General features: G+C 40.4%; 1 protein-coding gene across 8 annotated transcripts in view; it reads right to left on the bottom strand.

Annotated features, from left to right (window-relative positions):
- Window positions 1–20,442, bottom strand: part of RASGRP3 (RAS guanyl releasing protein 3) — a 118,672-nt gene that overhangs the window by 12,566 nt on the left and 85,664 nt on the right. For 7 of the 8 annotated variants that reach the window (XM_055539789.1, XM_055539782.1, XM_055539785.1 and 4 more), the window contains 3 exons: window positions 12,502–12,579; window positions 8,118–8,234; window positions 3,886–4,001 (listed from right to left, as the gene is read on the bottom strand). In XM_055539789.1, coding sequence (XP_055395764.1) covers window positions 3,886–4,001; window positions 8,118–8,234; window positions 12,502–12,579 — 311 coding nt within the window. The remainder of the gene's footprint in view (window positions 1–3,885; window positions 4,002–8,117; window positions 8,235–12,501; window positions 12,580–20,442) is intronic. The other variant, XM_055539788.1, reaches the window with a different exon arrangement.

Below are 20,442 nucleotides of genomic sequence, written 5' to 3'. Positions count from 1 at the left end.
AGTTTTTCGGATGAGTATTCAGTAGACATTTTTTCCACTTCCTTCAATTACTCTTTTCCTCCAAATAATCAGGTTTCGAATTCACCATTCTACTGAAGCTGTCACAGTTAACATCCTCAGTGGCCTTTTCTCATTCCTTGAACTTGATGACCTCCTGGCAGCACGTGACATGGGGACAGGATTCCCCCTTTTGGACATCCCTTCTCCATGCTCCCCGGTGATTCCATGTAGCCATGGCTCCCTTCTGCCTCTTCTGCTCCTCCTTCTCTAGCTCTTCTGAAGGATCCATGTCTTTCAGCTTCTGCACGTGGGGAGAGGAGTCCCTGAAGCCACATTCCCAGGCCCCATGCTCATGTTCCTCTAAGTTTTCCTATCAGAGGGACTTCCCTGATGGTCCAATGGTTAAGACTCTGTGCTGCCTCTGCAGAGGGTGTGGATTCGATCCCTGGACTGAGAACTAGATCCCACATGCTGTGCAGTGGGGAAAAAGATAAGATTTTTTTTTTTAATTAAAATAATAAACTTTCCCATCAGAATGTGCTCACACACCTGGGACTCCAGCTCACACCACCGGACTGAAGACCTGACAATCTACGTCTCCTGCCCTGACTGTTCTCTTGAATCCTGGTGCCATATCGTCAACAACCTGATAGAATCTTCTCCTGGATGGTCCACTTTCCTCTCAAAATCAACATATCTAAGCATGTCTGGCAGGAAATCATGTAGGGATACTTTAAACCTTCATTTTTAGGGAAGATTATTATATTTTTAGGAAAAACTATATGTATTTACTGGGACAGACTCAGTTCCATCTAAAGAATGGCAGAGCAAGAAAATGAAGACTGGAAAGTGATTTTAAGTTCATATTCTACATACATGTTACTGACAGAAAGAAACAGAGAAGAAGTAGGTAGTTAGCAGATAATTTAAATTTGATTTAATAAGAGAAGTTTATGTTTCTAATAATTTATTTTAAAAGTATATAAGTATTTTTAAAGTATTTCTCTGATCTAGTTATACAGTGAAGATAGATTAAGGTTTTAAGATGTTGATGATAAATTGCCAAGGCTTTCCTTATGCTGAATCATTTACAGGTTTAACTTTTTAAAAATTTCTCACACCAACACAAATATTAGAGGATTTTAATATGATATAATTTGGATACTTGACCAATATAAAATCCAGTATTTCATTACAGATGATTTTTAAACTAGGAACTAATCTCACATAATTAAACATGAAGTGATAAAATTATTAATGTCAGAGTTTCTTGCCAATTAAAAAAAAATTTAATGATCTGGGTTTTAGCCTCTAAATTTACTTAATCTCTCACAAATTGTTTGAAGCTAAAGAGAAACATTTTTTTTCCTTTGTTTCTCAAGACAGCATTTGAGCTAGCAAAGAAATAAAGCATGGACACTTTCTGGCTATCCGTACCTGTCATCTGCAGCTGAACACCATATGTAATCTAAAAAAAAAAAATCTTACTTACTTGATGATTTTTAAGATTACTCCCTGGTCCAGTGATGATGAAGACTCTACTATACTAGCCCTAACTATCAGTCAGTTCAGTTCAGTTGCTCAGTTGTGTCCGACTCTTTGCAACCCCATGAATCGCAGCACGCCAGGCTTCCCTGTCCATTGCCAACTCCAGGAGTTCACCCAAACTCATGTCCATCGAGTCGGTGATGCCATCCAGCCAATCTCATCCTCTGTCGTCCCCTTCTCCTGTCCCCAATCCCTCCCAGCATCAGAGTCTTTTCCAATGAGTCAACTCTTCGCATGAGGTGGCCAAAGTACTGGAATTTCAGCTTTAGCATCATTCCTTCCAATGAATACTCAGGACTGATCTCCTTTAGGATGGACTGGTTGGACCTCCTTGCAGTCCAAGGGACTCTCAAGAGTCTTCTCCAACACCACAGTTCAAAAGCATCAATTCTTCGGCGCTCAGCCTTCTTCACAGTCCAACTCTCACATCCATACATGACCACTGGAAAAACCATAGCCTTGACTAGACGGACCTTTGTTGGCAAAGTAATGTCTCTGCGTTTGAATATGCTATCTAGGTTGGTCATAACTTTCCTTCCAAGGAGTAAGTGTCTTTTAATTTCATGGCTGCAATCACCATCTGCAGTGATTTTGGAGCCCCCAAAAATAAAGTCTGACACTGTTTCTACTGTTTCCCCATCTAGTCTCTATTCTTTTTTTTTTTTTCTTTTTTTTTTTTTCTTTTATTTTATTTTTTTTTTAATTTTATTTTATTTTTAAACTTTACATAACTGTATTAGGTTTGCCAAATATCAAAATGAATCCGCCACAGGTATACATGTGTTCCCCATCCTGAGCCCTCCTCCCTCCTCCCTCCTCATTCCATCCCTCTGGGTCGTCCCAGTGCACCAGCCCCAAGCATCCAGTATCGTGCATCGAACCTGGACTGGCAACTCGTTTCATACATGATATTTTACATGTTTCAATGCCATTCTCCCAAATCTTCCCACCCTCTCCCTCTCCCACAGAGTCCATAAGACTGTTCTATACATCAGTGTCTCTTTTGCTGTCTTGTACACAGGGTTATTGTTACCATCTTTCTAAATTCCATATATATGCGTTAGTATACTGTATTGGTGTTTTTCTTTCTGGCTTACTTCACTCTGTATAATAGGCTCCAGTTTCATCCACCTCATTAGAACTGATTCAAATGTATTCTTTTTAATGGCTGAATAATACTCCATTGTGTATATGTACCACAGTTTTCTTATCCATTCATCTGCTGATGGACATCTAGGTTGCTTCCATGTCCTGGCTATTATAAACAGTGCTGCGATGAACATTGGGGTACACGTGTCTCTTTCCCTTCTGGTTTTCTCAGTGTGTATGCCCAGCAGTGGGATTGCTGGATCATAAGGCATGTCTATTTCCAGTTTTTTAAGGAATCTCCACACTGTTCTCCATAGTGGCTGTACTAGTTTGCATTCCCACCAACAGTGTAAGAGGGTTCCCTTTTCTCCACACCCTCTCCAGCATTTATTACTTGTAGACTTTTGGATCGCAGCCATTCTGACTGGTGTGAAATGGTACCTCATTGTGGTTTTGATTTGCATTTCTCTGATAATGAGTGATGTTGAGCATCTTTTCATGTGTTTGTTAGCCATCTGTATGTCTTCTTTGGAGAAATGTCTATTTAGTTCTTTGGCCCATTTTTTGATTGGGTCATTTATTTTTCTGGAGTTGAGCTGTAGGAGTTGCTTGTATATTCTCGAGATTAGTTGTTTGTCAGTTGCTTCATTTGCTATTATCTTCTCCCATTCTGAAGGCTGTCTTTTCACCTTGCTAATAGTTTCCTTTGATGTGCAGAAGCTTTTAAGGTTAATTAGGTCCCATTTGTTTATTTTTGCTTTTATTTCCAATATTCTGGGAGGCGGGTCATAGAGGATCCTGCTGTGATGTATGTCAGAGAGTGTTTTGCCTATGTTCTCCTCTAGGAGTTTTATAGTTTCTGGTCTTACGTTTAGATCTTTAATCCATTTTGAGTTTATTTTTGTGTATGGTGTTAGAAAGTCTCTATTCTTTTATTGATGGAGGTTTTGGGGTTGAGGATAGTTCATCTGCTAAGTAGTAGCAGTAATATGTGAAATGGAGATCTGGGCTAATTTGCAAATGAACTTTTACTTAACACTAATGATGTGATCTGCTTTGTGATTCCATCCAACCAGTCATGTTCATGGACATCAAGAAAAAAATCAGCAAAAAGTTAGACACATCTCATCAAATCAGTAGGATCGATGCTTTCAGGATATAAATTAGAGATAGACTTCTCTGCTCTCCTTTGATAGTAATTTTCTGCTTCAGGACAGCTACATTATAATATAACAAAATTAAACTTACTGGTCTTTGTCCAGCACACAAAAGGAATCCAAGAAGGGAAAATTGGCAGCTATACTTTCAAAGTCTTCTTGGGAGATATACCCATCATGGTCATGGTCGTAGTTCCTAAACACAGACTGCAAAGGAAAGACAAATATTTATTGAATGACTATTTATGAGGCAGCCTCTGAACTTGTTATTGGGAAAGCATAATTAGCATATTACTTTTTCTATCAATGAGCTTGAAATCTAGTAGGAGATAACAAAATTGAGAAGCCTTTATGGTATAATGAGGTAAATGCAATGCTGAAGATAAAGGCAGAATGCTATGAAGGGAGGTGGGGAGGAAATTTTAAAATATTTCCTGAAGAAAGCAAGGTCTAAACCAAGCCCTTTAGGTTGAGTAGGAGTGAGGCTGGTAAATATACAAATACCAACACCATGACAATAGAATGTGAAACTTGAAATGTTAAATTATCTCAAAAATCAAAGTATACATGTAATGCAATTCCAATAAAAATCCCAGTGGGAATTTGTTTTAAATGAACAAATTAATTCTAAAGTTCTGATAGAAGTAACATGTTGAAAATAGCCTAAAATTATTAAAGATGAGGAGTAATGACCTCAGGCAAGGGAAACAAAAGCAAAAACAAACAACTGGGACTATATCAAACTAAAAAGCTTTTGCACAGGGAAGGAAACGTCAACAAAATGGAAAGGCCACATACTGAATAGGAGAAGGTATTTGCAAATGATACATCTAAAAAGGGGATAATATTCAAAACATACAAAGAACTGACCAAAAAAAAATTTTTTTTTAAGGCAGAGGACCTGAATAGACATTTTTCTAAAGAAGATTTACAGATGGTCAACAGACATATGAAAAAATGCTCAATATCACTCATTGCTCGTCTCAGGGAAATGCAAATAAAAACCACAATGAGATACCACCTCACACCTGTCATAATGGCTATTATCAAAAAGACAACAAACAACAACTGTTGTTGAGGATGTGGAGAAAAGGGAGCCCTCATGTGCTGTTTTGGTGGGATTATAAAATGGTGTAGCCCCTATGAAAACAGTAAGGAGGTCCCTCAAAAAATTAAAACTAGAACTATCATACAATCCATCAATTCCTTTTTGTGTATTTTTTCCAAAGAAAACAAAAATATTTGTTTTTGAAAAGATGTATACACCCCTGTGTTCATTCCAGCATTATTTACAATAACCAAGATATGGAAGCAACCTAAGTGTCTATTGATAGATAAATGAATAAGGAAGATGTGATATATGAATAAACTGGAATAGATTCAGCCATAAAAAATGGATGCAACCTTGCCATTATTTGACAACATGGAAAGACTTTAGAATATTATGGTAAGTGGAATAAGTCAGGCTGCTGCTGCTGCTGCTAAGTCGCTTCAGTCGTGTCCGAATCTGTGCAACCCCATAGACAGCAGCCCACCAGGCTGCCCCATCCCTGGGATTCTCCAGGCAAGAATACTGGAGTGGGTTGCCATTTATTTCTCCAATGCATGAAAGTGAAAAGTGAAAGTGAAGTCATTCAGTCATGTCCAACCTTCAGCGACCCCATGGACTGCAGCCTTCCAGGCTCCTCCTTCCATGGGATTTCCCAGGCAAGAGTACTGGAGTGGGGTGCCATTGCCTTCTCCAGAATAATTCAGGCAGAGAAAGTCAAATATCATATGATTTCACTTATATGTAGGATTCAAAAAACAAATGAACAAAATAAAACAGAAACAGACTCATAGATACAGAGAACAAACAGGTGGTTGCCAGGGGTGAGGGGAGTGGGAGGATGGAAGAATAGGCAAGAGAAATTAAGAGGTGAAAACTTCCAGTTGCAAATGACATGGGATGGAAAGCTCAGCTTGGGGAATACAGTCAATAATACTTTAATATCATTGTATTGTGACAGTTGGTAACCAGACTTTTTATGGTGATCATTTTATAATGTGTAGAAATGTCAAATACCTAGAACACCTAGAAGGTCAATTATCTTCAAATAAAAAAATGAGGAGTCATGAGAGACAGTGTACCTTATCAGAAATCAAAGCTACATTAGCCAAAACAACATGGTATTATAACAGTAGAGACAGTACAGTCTAGAAACAGATTTATATATATATATATGTAAGAACTCAGAATTCTCAAACAAGTTTGCTCAAAGATATGTATATATGCGTGCGCGTGTGTGTGTATGTATGGAGGGAGTGGAATAAAGTCATACAAGATCATCTACAAGTTATTAGTGATTATCCCTAGGCAGAAGAAATACCAAGACCTGAAAGTAAAACTTTCTACTTTCTATGTTTTATGTAATGCATTAATATTCACAATGTTTCTGCCTTTTTTTTTTGGCCTCACCGCGTGGCTTATGAGATCTTAATTCCCCAACCAGGCACTGACCCTGGGGCCAGTGAGAGTGCTGAGTCCTAACCACTGGACTTCCAATAGAATCCCCCTGGCTTTCCTTATAATCAGAGAAAAATAAAAAAGAATTTTCTATTGCCCTCTTAAGATTTAAAAAAAAAAAATTGTGAGTTCTCCCTGCAAACACATGTATGCAAATACTTGACTTCAAGTCTAGCTGCAATGAATCTCTCTCTCTTTCCCTTGTGGTGTCTATTATATTTTATCTGTATTGCCTTAGGTTGCAGGCTGCTTCAGGAGTATTTTGGGAAGTAGACAATGTATAAATGAACAAATTACTTCATTAAAATATGACTGGCACTCATTATAAGTTTATCCATAGATAACTGAACTTTTTTGTAAGTTTCACTTTCAATACTTATTTAAATCAAAACTGCTTAAAATTTAACTATTATGGAGTGCTTACAATTTATCATTCAATACCCATATTTATACTGAGAGTATAAGATTTTTTGTGGAATAAAACTCATTATGGAAATTCAAGTAAAACCCAGTCACTTATTTGATTAAATTAGTGGTACTCAACCTATCAAAACTGGGTCAACCTTCCCCCATGAAATTGGAATTAGAGAAAAGAGATTAAGTTCTGAGGGGCAAAATAGACTCCACATGTGCACCAAAGAAGGCCTGTCTGCAGAGAATGGCGTGAACATTCAGAGAAAAGCAGACATAAGAGTAGGGGAAAGAATACCTCTTTTATTTCCTGATTCTAGACTTTCCTGAGCCACAATTCCATATCCCTGGATCCTCTGCCGACTTTCCCTGGCTCCAAGTAGGGTCTGTCACTACCACATCATCATATGGTCCCCACTGAACCTTCTGGCTTTCTCATCATCTTCCCTCACCCTTTCCTCCCTTTCTGCCGCACGTGCTCCATGAAACTTTTCTATCAACACCTCATGGTTTTGTGGATGATCCAAGATGTAGAACATTCTTTTTCTGTAAACATTCTTTCCCAGCAAAGAGTACTTTATATACCAAAGACTTGTTTCTACTGCACCTGAGGAGATACTGATCCTTGAAGGTAGATGTATAATCAATAATCACAGTTTCTAGTGCCTGAGAAAGGCACTTTCCATCTTTCCCGCATTGGTGCATCTACTCTTTTTTTACATGGAAAACTCTGACATCATCTTGCCCTTTATTAAGTGATGTTTCTGACCTAAATGGTATTGTGCTGCTATGTCACAGACCTCCAAACATACAAAGCTGAAGAGACTATTTAACTTGCAGGATTTTCCTCCTAGTCTCAGGTAACCAGTTTATCAAGCATTTTATTATGATCCACGTGGGTTGTTTCTCATTTGTTTTTTGACTGCATTGGGTCTTCATTGTGACACATGGGCTTAGAAGTTGCAGCTCATGGGCTTAACTGCCCTGCAGCCTGTGGGATATTAGTGCCCCAACAGGGATCCAACCTGCATCCCCTGCACTGGAAGCAGATTCTTAACTGCTGGACCACCAGGAAAGTACTCCCATGTGGATTTTTAATGAGTAGTTTCTAACCTTCAAATAGTCCTTTGGGTTGCAGGGGCAATGACAAATGTGTCAAATGCCTGGGGAAGACAGGAGTTCTAAGTAGCTGTGAGCATTTGGGCAAGTGAGAACCCACAGAAAGAAAGGGGAAAGGGGGCCTTCCTGGGAGATTCTTCCCCCAGAAGCCATGACCAAGCAGAGCTAAGTGTCTGTTGAATTTTTCCTACCTGCCAGAGGGCTGTTTTAATGGACTCCAGCTGATACCTAGGCTGGTACCAGAGAACATTCTGGAAAGAGAAAGGGGCCTCCTAGTGCTCACTTACCTCAACTAATTTCCTTATGTGCTTGTTGATGACTGTAGGATCTGGCTTCGGCATCACTCCTGAGGCCCACTCCAGGGGCACCACAGGCTTGGTGGGCGTCGTAGGGGAGGTAGGCTGCTAATAGAAAACATACACATTTTAAAAAAGTTTTTTGATTTATTTTTTAAATTGGAGTATGATTGCTTTACAGTGTTGTGTTAGTTTCTGCTGGACAACAACATGAATCAGCTGTATGTGTACATATATCCCCCCCTTCTTGTGGCTCCTCCCACCTTCCACCTTCAGCCCACCCCTCTAAGTCATCAGAGCGGATCAAGCTAAATTTCCTGTGCTAGACAGCAGCTTCCCACTAGCTATCTATTTTACACATGGAAAACACACACATTTTTCAACTTTGTCTGGGACTTTGAGCAATTTGGACCAGGGACACTGAGAAAGACATGTAAGTTTTGCATGTTCACATCAGTAGAAAATTAAATTTGTGTAGCACTTAAATGTTTTTAAAACAAACATCGATGAAAATGTTGTTAATGGAATATTTTGTCAGTAGAATCTAATCTGTAACCAAATACATATTTGGATAGTGCGTTTTGTTTAGCAGGAGCCTAGATTGCATTATTATAGGTGGGAAAAAACATTACTCATCCTGCTTATCCAAAAATCCTATCCAAGTTCCCTAAATAATACTAAAACACTGGTAAACATCTCTATAACACACCATACAGGTTCTTTTGTATAATAGAAAGCCTATGAAACAGCAGTTATCTAATTCTTTAATACTCAGTGCTAGTGATAAATTAGGTGTGTGCAGCAAGCAGGCAGCGCTGCACAGCCAAGTTTATGTCATCTCGCCAGCGTCTCTCTCAATATGCTTAATCACTTCTTGATGGTTTGAATAATCGCTAGCTCCCTTGAGCCCTCTTTAGTGCAACTTGTTTTCTCCACAGGTGTTACTACGTTCTTGCAAGCTATTTTCACTTAAGAATGAGAGAAGATGGTGGCAACATGCATAACAAGTTTATACGGCACAAGCACAAAACAGTCCTATCAGGAGACCAGCCAAGAGCGCTGTGCACGTTATGTGCTCTCCCTTGGACTCTCACACAATGAAATATTTTTCCTGGTGCCTACCTACACACATGTATTAGCAGATTTTTTTTTTTAATTGGACACTGAGTTTGGAATAAAATTTTTGCAAGGGGAGCCAAGGTGTAACTACACGGATTCACGCCTCTACTAATGTTGTGAGGTGGGTGTTTCTGATATCCCGTGGGCTACAAATAAAACAAAAAATATCTGCCATCTGCATATGGTTACCCTTTCACAGTCTCTCTCGCTCTCTGACACACACACACACACACACACACACACACTCCCATCTCGGCTCTTTCGGTCAAGTCTTTCATCTTGTTGATATGACAAAGGACTAAACCCTTGGTTCCCTTGGTACTTGGTAAAGTACCCCAGTCTCCTCAAAGCACTATCATAAATTCAGAGGGATACCAGAAGATATTTCAAACTTCCAAAGGAAATATAGCTATACTCAATATTTGTCCGACTCCACACAAACTACAAAGGTCACCCATTAAATCACGCTATGTTTCTACCAAGGATATCATATCTTTGTGAAGCAAAAAATCAATCTGGAACAAGCAATAAGGGTGACAGTATCAATATGATTCCAAGATGTAAGAAACTGTACAATGCCTAATACACATTACAATCTGTGGTTATTTAAGAATGAAGTAAAAATAATATCTTTTTCAGTGTGTTTTTTTCAAGCAGGTACTAAGTCATTAGTATATCAATATTTATACATATTTAGTTGTCTGGACCTAACTATTCTGTAAGTAGAAATGTTAGGTATTTCTTTTGACCTAGAGGTAGCATGAAAAAAACTGAGACATGAAGTAAAACACAGAAAATAGGGAGGCACAAAGGATGCCCCTGTGAACAGAGAAAGGCCGAGAAGCTCTGAGACTAAGTAGGTGAGGTTGGCCGGCTCTAGCTGTAAGCACGCTAAAGCCACAGGCTCTCAGTAATAATCCTGACTGGAAATTGTTCTCTAATTCCCAACAAGCGTCAAACACTAAATACCAATAGGATGACATTCCACTTAGAGAAGAGACAGAAAGGGATTGGGAAATGCGTTTTCATAGAGTTTTCATTTTAGCGGGCTTCCCTGGTGGCTCAGTGGTAAAGAATACGCCTGCCAGTGAAGGAGACACGGGTCCGATCCCTGGGTCAGGAATATTCCCCTGGAGAAGGAAATGGCAACCCGTTCCAGTATACTTGCCTGGAGAATCCTAAAGACAGAAGAGCCTGGCGGGCTACAGCCCACGGGGTCACAAAAGAGTTGGATACGACTGAGCGACTAAACAACAACAGGATTTTAGCACTTTGAAAGGTTTTCAAAAGCTTCTGCTTTGATAAGAGATAAAAAGACTCTTTTGGGACTTCCCTGGTGATCCCATGGCTAAGACTCCATGCTTTCAATGTGGGGGCCCAGGTTCGATTCCTGGTCAGGGAATTATATCACATGTGCTGCAACTAAAGATCCCATCTGCTACCTGGTGAAATCAAATAAATAAATACTTTTTAAAGATTTTTTTTTTTTATATTGTATGGAAATATCTCCTAAAATTGGCAAAACTTGAGACTGAAAATAAAGTAACTCTAAAGGGCACAAATCAGGCATGTATGCCAACATGATCATTCCTACCCTGTTTCTGAACAAGAGATGGTGAGGAAATGATGGGAAGCATCATAGGAAAAAGCACAGGTGCTGAAGCCAGACAGTCCTGAGAGGAATCCAAATTCTCCCGCTTACTGGCTGTGTCGAAGATTCCTATGCTCACTAGACTCTGTTTGCTTAACAGAGTCAATGAGATAACATACATATTATGACCTGCCAGGCATTCAACAGCCAACAGGCAGCAATTAAGATGTCTGGTTACAGCTAAAGGAAGGTGTCGCGAGGCAGCAATGCTGTGTGCATGTACAGGACAGCTTCATCACACCAGAGCTACGGAATGAAAGAGAAGCTTACGAATTCCCTTTTTTCAATAGCATTACTTTACCTTCTTGCTTATATTTGTGCTCAGTTGTGTCCGACTCTTTGTGACCCCATGGACTGTAGCCTGCCAGTCTCCCCTGTCCATGGGATTTCCCAGGCAAGAACACTGGAGTGGGTTGTCATTTCTCATTCTAAGGGATCTTCCCCACCTAGGGATCAAACCTTTGTCTTCTGCATTGGCAGGCATATTCTTTACCACTGCACCATCTGGGAAGTCCACCTTTCTTTTGAGCTCTCTTTATCATGCTAATTTTGAAGAGTCTAGCCCTAACCCCTCCCTTTGTCTGTGCTGTATCTTCCCATAAGGCTGCATTCTGCAGTGTCCCCAGAAGATGAGCCTCTTGGGACTGGCAGGGAGGGGAACATAGTGATGGAAACACCACTCATTATTTTAAGAACAGATGCTACTAGGTCAACTGACTCAGACTCAAGTTTATGCTCTCCCACCTGGCCTTCACTGTGAACAGCATTCACAATCATTCTGCCTCTTTCAATTCAATGGTTCAGAATTGTAGTGGGTATTAATAGATGGACAGACTTAGAGCCTAGAGTTGCTGGCAACACACCACAGAACTCATGGAGGTAATGAATGAGACATTTGTAAGAAAATTGATCTCAGGAGATATATATATATATATATAAGAAACAGACATAAATTTTTTCTTCACCATGCAAACCTCATCCTTATTGTAAATTTCATATTCATCCTGATATTTTTCTTCCTGGTGTAAAACATAGCTGAGCTACAGTCTACTTGCTAAAAGTAATGAACAGTGTACACTCAGTAATGCAATTTCTTCAATTCATTGTATAATGTTTCTTTACTAAGAGTCAACTATCAATTAGGTGAGGTGCTATCCAAATAAGGTATTGAAATTCTGAGTTGGGTCAATCATTAGTAGAGAAATTTGTGAATTATGAATAGGGTATTTAACATTTATTAAATCTAATTTTATGTTGAATAGGCTTTAAAAAAAGCCTGGAAGGGTCAGAATGATCTTTAACATTAAGATGAGTTATTGTTACCGCTTCTTATTTTTTAGCCCTATATGTAGGTAGTTCTCAGAGGGAACATGGAAGATCAAGAATAAAACAGAGTAATTGGAAATGATGTTCTTCTTTGTTAGCCTGTGAAGTGAAGAGATAATTATCTGTCAGGGCTAAGCTGTTCCACTGGTAAAATGAGAATATAGATTTTTTTTTAATTCCTCAATCTTTAGACCACATAGCACTATTGTAATGGGCAATTATTGTAAATGACAAATAATGGTGTTTGTCACTAATCCTCAGAGAGAAAGCAATACCTACCGATTTAGAATTTCTAGGCTCCAGAACCAGTGATAGTTTGTAAATATCATCTTCTGTGTGATAGAGGTCCAGAGAAAGCTACAACAAATTAGAAGGGATAAATCAGAATGCTGAATTATTTATTTACTTATTTACATTGCTGAAATTTCTTCAAACCAAATGCTTGGGGTCAACGTAGTGAGCTGAATGTAGAACATTAAAAAGATAGCATTGCAGAGGTGGAAAATGAAATTTCAAAAAGAAAAAAGTTAAACTTAGTGTGGTCATCAGCATATAAGAACCATTGACTCAATTTCTCAATAATTATTGAGCAGCTCCTAAGAACCAAGCTCCTAAGACCCAGAGATCAGGAATTCTTGATATTATAGAATAGGACAAGTGCATAAAATAAGACTTGAAAATGGAATCAGTGCTGTCTTAGAGGTTTGATTAGAGAACTGTAGAAATAAAGGAGCAATTAAGAGGTTTCTATTTTTTCCGAGCATTGTGCTAGGTTCTGGTGATACAAAATGGTATAAAGCTATTTCTGCCCTCAAGGGCCTGACACTTTATTTGAATAAATAGGACCTGAACACAAAAAGATATATTCATATCAACAAAAGGTAATACAAGCTAAATGCGAGGAAACTGTCCCACACTAAGTGCTGTAGGAAGTTTTCATGGGGCAGCGTGTATAAGCATGGCAGAGAGGTTTTGGAGACCTCACTTCAGATCTAAGCCTGTCTCTGGTTAACTCTGTGACCTTGAGCCAGTTATTTTCTCTCTGACATTCAGTTTCCACTTCTGTAAAATGGGAACGATCACAAAAATCCCTTATCTAATTGCATTTTTATCATGATCAAATGAAATACTGCATGTAAAGGACTTCACACAGGGCCTGGTACACAGTGAAATCTCAGGAAATGGAATCTGATGTTGTTGCTGCCATTGTTATTGTTACAGCTGCTAAAACTACTCTTATTACTGTGCGGAGGGACCACTGAAGACTGAAAAGATCAGAATGGATTCACAGAGGAATTTGTACACTAGGACCTTCCTGGGAAGACTTAGAAAAATACAGAGAGAAAACACAGGGTAGGCAAGGATGACAACATACACTAAGACTGACAAATATGGATAAAATCTATAAAACCTTAAAGCGCATGGTCTCCTTCACCTAAAACAGAATTCATAAGACTTAAATAAGCCTGGATAATTGCCATACATGCCCTTCACTGGGAAGATGAATCCTACCATGGCATCATCAGGGAAGAGAACCATGTGCCCTGTCCTTTCTCTGTCCATTTAAGCATGAAAATTTTCCTTTAATGTATTTCATCTAAAAATAAAAGCTTAGGGACTTCCCTGGTAGTCCAGTGGTTAAGAATCCACATTCCATGGTAGGGGACGCAGGTTCGATCTTTGGTTGGGGAACTAAGCCCACATGCTGTGGGGTAACTAAGCCCACATACCACACTATAGAGTCTACCTGGGCTGAGAAGACGCACACCACAAAGAAAGATCCCGCAGGTGCCACAACTAAGACCTGACACAGCCAAAAAGTTAAATAGTTTTCTACTTAGGAAAAAATTCAAACGTTAAAAACTCAATTAAAAAAAGGCTTAGATAAATTAGACAAAGGCTTAATGTGTACAGGTATGGAATGAGAGTGAAGAGAAAGAAGAAGGAAGCAAGAGAAAACTCAGAGGCAAAGGATATCCTTGAAGAATTTATCTTTCTGTTTTATCTCATTAAAAAAAAAAGAAGAAGCTGGCATTATAAAACAGCATTCTTGCATCATTCATTGAACAAATATTTATTGGCCGCCTAATATATGGTGAGGACCATTCTAGTCACTATTCTGCCTACTAAACATAATATTTAAGTTAAGAATTCCACACATCTGATCATGTATTGCTTTACCTAGACTTCGTCATCTAAAGGTTTTTTCCAAGCATAATAAAATTGACAATTGACTTTACTACAAAATTACCCTAGTATTATTTCAGATCAGGAAAATCCTGCTCACAAAGAATGCACACTGTATTCACCTTCCCCTGAAGAGCGGTCACTTCTACCTTCAAGGGCCCTGACCTTTTGCTGGAGAGGAACTAGCCCATGTCACAAACAAATGCTTTTAGGAGCCAGCCCACTATATAACTGAGTGAAAGAAGATGCGTGAAAGAGAGATTGTGATAGAGACACTGGTACAATGGAGTATTAGGCAACAGAGTTTTGCAATGTGATTAACTTGAGGATCTTTCTTCTTAGCCCAACAAGAAGAAAAATTTGTGCTGATAAGTGGAATTTGACACTGGATCTCTGGGTTAGGGAAGCAAGGGGGCGGGTGTGAACTCTGATGAATGGGAGACAGCCACTACTCAGCTAAGGCAAACTGTCATCAGTCTGACAACAAGTGCCACATCTTCCAATTTATCAAAAGAAGTCACAAATCTGGACTGTTATATGAAATGCTCCCATTTTAAGCACTGGGATCTAGTAATAAAAAAATTTTTATGATTCCTTGTGGGTCAAATAAAGCACATCTGCCATGAAAAGTTGCTGACCATTTTGTAAATTCCACAATAGAAGACTCTGCTGATCTCCAAGCCTCATGGAAGCAAAGCGCATACCTGTCTTTTCTATCCCCATAATCCCTGTCCTGGTTTGCTACCTTGCATTGTGAATGCTACCTAGAAAACTGAGTGACTTCTTCCTTCTGAATTACTCGATATCAGGAGTTAACCCAGGCTTTAATGAGTATGTTCCTGTCCTCATGACTCCTCCTCTAACGATGGCACTGGCATCTGTGGGAGAAGAGAAGATGGTAGTGCAAGAACATCCAACCAAAAACCTAAATATGCCACACACCAAGTAGGGGAGATGCTCTTTCAAAAGATACAGAACATCCGTGGGGATTTTCTTGTGTCAAATGAACAGATACCTGACTCCATGATGGAAATGTTTTGGTCTTCTTCCATTTGGAAACCAAATGGAAGGTTTGCTTTCCATTTGTTAGTGGCAGTATAAACCTAAGTGAGTCATTAACCTTTTCAAATTTTTTTTTTTTTTTTTTACTGGAGTATAGTTGATTAACAGTGTTGTGTTAGTTTTAGCCTTTAGAGTCTGTCTCAATCTGTAAAATGGGAATCAATAATAGTTCCCTCCCAGGATTGTTGAGAAGATTAAACGAGCCAGTATGTGTCCACTGCAGTTTGTTTTAGAGGGTCACACAGAAGGGAACTGCAGGGTTTGGCTTCCAATCGATATACCAGCCAAACGCTACAGTGTTCAACCATGAATCCAGAGCTGCCATCTGGGTCAGGCCTGCCAGCTCTCTGCTTTCCCAGTCACAATCTTACTTGCTTTCTTGGATCTCCTCTGGGTGTTACGGCCCTGTTCTACTTCTTACACACCTTTTTAATAATAGAGGCAGCTTGTCAATGGGATTTCAAAAATCTTTATTTATGTCTAACATTTTAAGTTTGCTTGTTTCTGAAAAATGTTTTGAGTCACTGTTTCAGGTTGTTGCTTTTACATCCAAGCCTATCAGCAGAGATGGCTGTGGATTTAGTCTGCATCTTAGGACTGACATTGCCTTGACTGGAGAATTGTAAAATAACACACACTTGGTCATCAAATTATCTCCATTCACAATTCTTACAATTCTGCCTCTTCCTCTCCCTCCTCCTCCTCCTCCTCTTCTTCTCCTCTTCTTCTTCTTCGATTGTAAAAACACAGGGGCTTTCCAGTTATTTGCATATACTCAGAATGGTAAACGTAACTGATAGATCTAAAAATACTATGAAAAAAGAACAGACTATTTCATGTACCGTGAAACAAGAAGCCTCAGTCTGAAAGCTCCTGGTTACATGAATTAGGATCACAATGGAAAGGGTCTTCTCCAGATCTTCCCTCAAACAGGGAATAACCCAAATCACAGCAGTTTGGTGGTATGGTCACCTTTCTTTCATGTGCCCAGTGCCGTTTGGGGGGCTAAGGTTACGATAAAAAAAATGGCAAACAGAGTCCCTGCTCACATAGATTTTGTTTTGTAATTAACTTGTTCTTACATGCTTCCCCCATAGCTCAGTAAGTAAAGAATCCACCTGCAATGCAGGAGACCCCGGTTCGATTCCTGGATCAGGAAGATCCCCTGGAGAAGGGATAGGCTACCCACTCCAGTATTCTTGGGCTTCCGTTGTGGCTCAGCTGATAAAGAATCTGTCTACATTGGGAGAATGGCATTGAAACATGTATAATATCATATGTGAAATGAATCGCCAGTCAAGGTTCGATGCATGATACAGGATGCTTGGGGCTGGTGCACTGGGATGACCCAGAGGGATGGTATGGGGAGGGAAGGTAGGAGGGAGTTTCAGGATGGGGAACATGTGTACAGCCATGGAAGATTCATGTTGATGTATGCCCAACCAATACAATATTGTAAAGTAATTAGCCTCCAATTAAAATAAATAAATTTATATTAAAAAAAAAAGAACCTGTCTGCAATGTGGGAGACCCAGGTTCAATCCTGGGTTGGGAAGACCCCCTGGAGAAGGGAAAGGCTACCCACTCCAGTATTCTGGCCTGGAGAATTCCATGGACTGTATAGTCCATGGGGTCACAAAGAGTTGGATACGATTGACATCTATGAAAAGGGAGATTATTTAATTTTCAAAAATGCAAAATAAAATAAATATCAGCAATATTTCCACATTACTGAGTAAATGTCCATCAGAGCATGAGAGAGAGAAACATCCAAACTGGGGATTCAGAAGTTGGTTATTTGCAAGCTTTTTTGTCCTTTATGACTCTCAGCTTCTGCATTTCTAAAACAGGAAGCAGCAGGGGTGATGTTATGCCGTCTGACCTGCCCAGGCTACATCACAGGGCATGTGTGAGAATCTACTGAGGCAATATATATGAAAAGTGCTGTGAAAACTGGAATCAATTACTACAGAAAGTTCAAGCATTGCTATATAGAGAGCGGGCAAATACATAGCAATTGTTGACGAACTTAAAAGTTCTTATTTTCCTTTTTTTGGAGCTCTCAACTGATATCAGCTTCCTCACCAGGGGCCATATTTAGAAGCAGTCACTTCAGGCAGAAACTTGACCTAGGGTCTTGGAGCAGAAAGAATCACCCCTTTAATGCTGTGCCTAAGAATGACCTCACATGCGTTTGGGCAGCTGCCGTCAATCACATGGTTCTCATCCCGACATGTATGTGGTTCATGAGATGTTCACTGGGCTGCAGTGAACATGTCCTGGGAGCCTCCTCCACCCTGATTCTGAGGAGATTAACCTGCCTATGGCCAGGAAGAATGAACGCACTGAACTTTCTCCTTGGCTGTGGGGAGAGAGTAAGGCACTTGGCTGTAAGTGTAGGAACTGACTTGATGATTGTGCTCCTCTCTGGAAATCTGCTATCCTGATGCGTGCTGGGCTGGAGCCACGGGATCGAGCTGACACTTGGTTCCTTAGTCCCAAGGCTCCACCATTCCTTACATCTAGAACCACAGAAGTTTAGAACTGGGTGAGACCTCACAAATGAGCACAAAACTCTTTAGGAAAACAATCCAAAGTCAGTTAGCAAGGAGACAAAGCTAAAAAACTGCAGAGGCAAGGTTAACAGCTATATCTCCCATCAGAGATTCTGGCCCGGATACTACACTCTACTACCACTGCTATGACTAAATATGATGCCTGCTGCTGCTGCTGATAAGTCGCTTCAGTCGTGTCCGACTCCGTGCGACCCCATAGACGGCAGCCCACCAGGCTCCCCCGTCCCTGGGACTCTCCAGACAAGAACACTGGAGTGGGTTGCCATTTCCTTCTCCAATGAATGAAAGTGAAACGTGAAAGAGAAGTCGCTCAGTCGTGTCCGACTCTGATGCCTGCTGCTGCTGCTGCTAAGTCGCTTCAGTCGTGTCCAACTTTGTGCAATCCCACAGACTGCAGCCTACCAGGCTCCTCCATCCATGGGATTTTCCAGGCAAGAGTACTGGAGTGGGTTGCCATGGCCTTCTCCAGAAATATGATGCCTGGTGGCTTCTAAATTTTCCTTCAATTTCTGAGAGAGAGAGATAGCTAGAGATTGAGGTTTTTTCCTTTGTCTTTCCTTCTCAGCAAAAACCCAATTATTTCTTAGCTTTTACCTCTGGAATTCAGATTTTTCCATCAGCATCCCAAAATTTCATTCAAAATCCTTTAAGATTTCTCTGTCACGATGTTGCTTGCTGCATTTACAATTAAAAATTATTTCCCCTACTCTATCGTTATCTTTTTTCCAGATGAGAAGCTGCCCAGGTGTAGGCACCTGCTATGTGAAGCTATCCTTCACTGAGGATAGGGCAACAGTCTGAACACAGACACCTGAAACCTTGGCTACACCCTGAGATTGGTCTGCAGACATCACCTGTGTGTGTGGGTTTACACAGTCTGATTGGGGCTGCAACTCTGGTCACTTATTCATAGAAACAGATTTACATGGCAAATGATTAATAAATGCAGGTGCCTGGATGATTGTGAGGTTCCCCCCACACCCAGTGAGAATGTCTGTGTGTTTATCATTTGTCACACAATCTGAACCCCAAGAGATTTGTGTTTCTATGTGTTGGCCACTTCTGCTTTATACAAAGAAGGCAGTTGCCATTATTGCCTACACCTAGGGGGTCAACTCTTTGGTAGACAATTCTGTGTTCTAGGAACAGTCGGTGAGAAGGTCTAGGAACCACACTCTTATTCCAATGCAGCAGCCCTAGAGGATTTAGCCCTTCGGAGCTTCAGAGGGATTGTTGTTTTCATTTCCTATGGCCGTTGGAAGGAAGTAGTTGATTCAGTATTGAAGCCAAGTTTCAAATGTTACAGTGTCATAAACCCAAACAAGGAAGTTACTCCTCCACTTGTTTCAGCTAAGCTGAGAGAATTTGCTTATGCCTCTTTTCCCCCCTTACAAAGAAGCAGCCAATGGGAAATATTCTCTTCTACACACCTGTGTATCTAAAAGTGCTAAGACCTAGAGACCAGCTAACTGTGTGTGCTACTAATACTAATAAAATGATGAGAAATGGGTTAATTTCTTCCAACCGACATCATTCCTAATTATAGCGTTCAGTTCATCTGTTGAGCCCCTACATATGCCAGGTACTATGGAAGGTGCTGGGGACATGCTATGCATAAGGCAAGTAGACAGAAAAAAAAAACCAAATCTAATGTCAAGTGTTACCTCCTATAGAGAAGAAAGTACAAAGTGCAAGGGCAACACAGGTGACAGATGCATTACTGCTTTGGAGGGAAACAGAATGCTCCCTTAGAGCATCTAAATAAAGAGAGAGGCATTTAAATTTAAGCTAGTCATGGGGTGCCAGAGGGAGGGGGGCGGTGGGATGGAGGGCTAAGGAAAGGATTTTCCAAGAAAATGCAATGGTCAGAAAGTAGAAGGCAGCAATTACTGGTGGAAAGTCTAAGTCCCATACTCCTCAAAGGCAGGTGTGATGCGGGATCGGGTGATCAGAAATGAGGAGAGACTAAGAGTCAGAAAGCAAGTCCTGAAGGGCCTCCAGGGCCAGACTGGGAAGTGCCTCTGGTGGTCTGGGGAGGTTGGTGGGAGTGGGGGCAGGGAGATCTTGGAGGAGGTTCCTGCTTTACTCCAGGCTTCAGCTACAGCTATGCGGTGAGGATCCAGAGAAGCCAGTGAGCTTCTCTTGAACCTCGCCTCCCAGGGGATGTGTGTGATGCAGGATTAGATTAGTGTGATTCAGGATTGTGAGGCCCTGAGGACAGAGCTGGAAGGCTTCTCTAAGAACTCCAGAAACCAGAGCTGTGGGGGCAGAGACTGGGACCCTCAAAGCAAACGGAATTTTCTTTGCTTGGAGATCATATTTAACAGTTTGAACTTACGCAGGTTACAGGTGTGGCTTCCCCACCCTTCCTCCTTTGAGATTTCTTTCCAACCAC

The sequence above is a fragment of the Bubalus kerabau genome, chromosome 11 (genome assembly GCF_029407905.1).
Source record: "Bubalus kerabau isolate K-KA32 ecotype Philippines breed swamp buffalo chromosome 11, PCC_UOA_SB_1v2, whole genome shotgun sequence".
NCBI classification, from domain to species: domain Eukaryota; kingdom Metazoa; phylum Chordata; class Mammalia; order Artiodactyla; family Bovidae; genus Bubalus; species Bubalus kerabau.
Note: the sequence above shows the minus strand (reverse complement) of the source record. Positions and strands in the feature narration are given on the sequence as shown.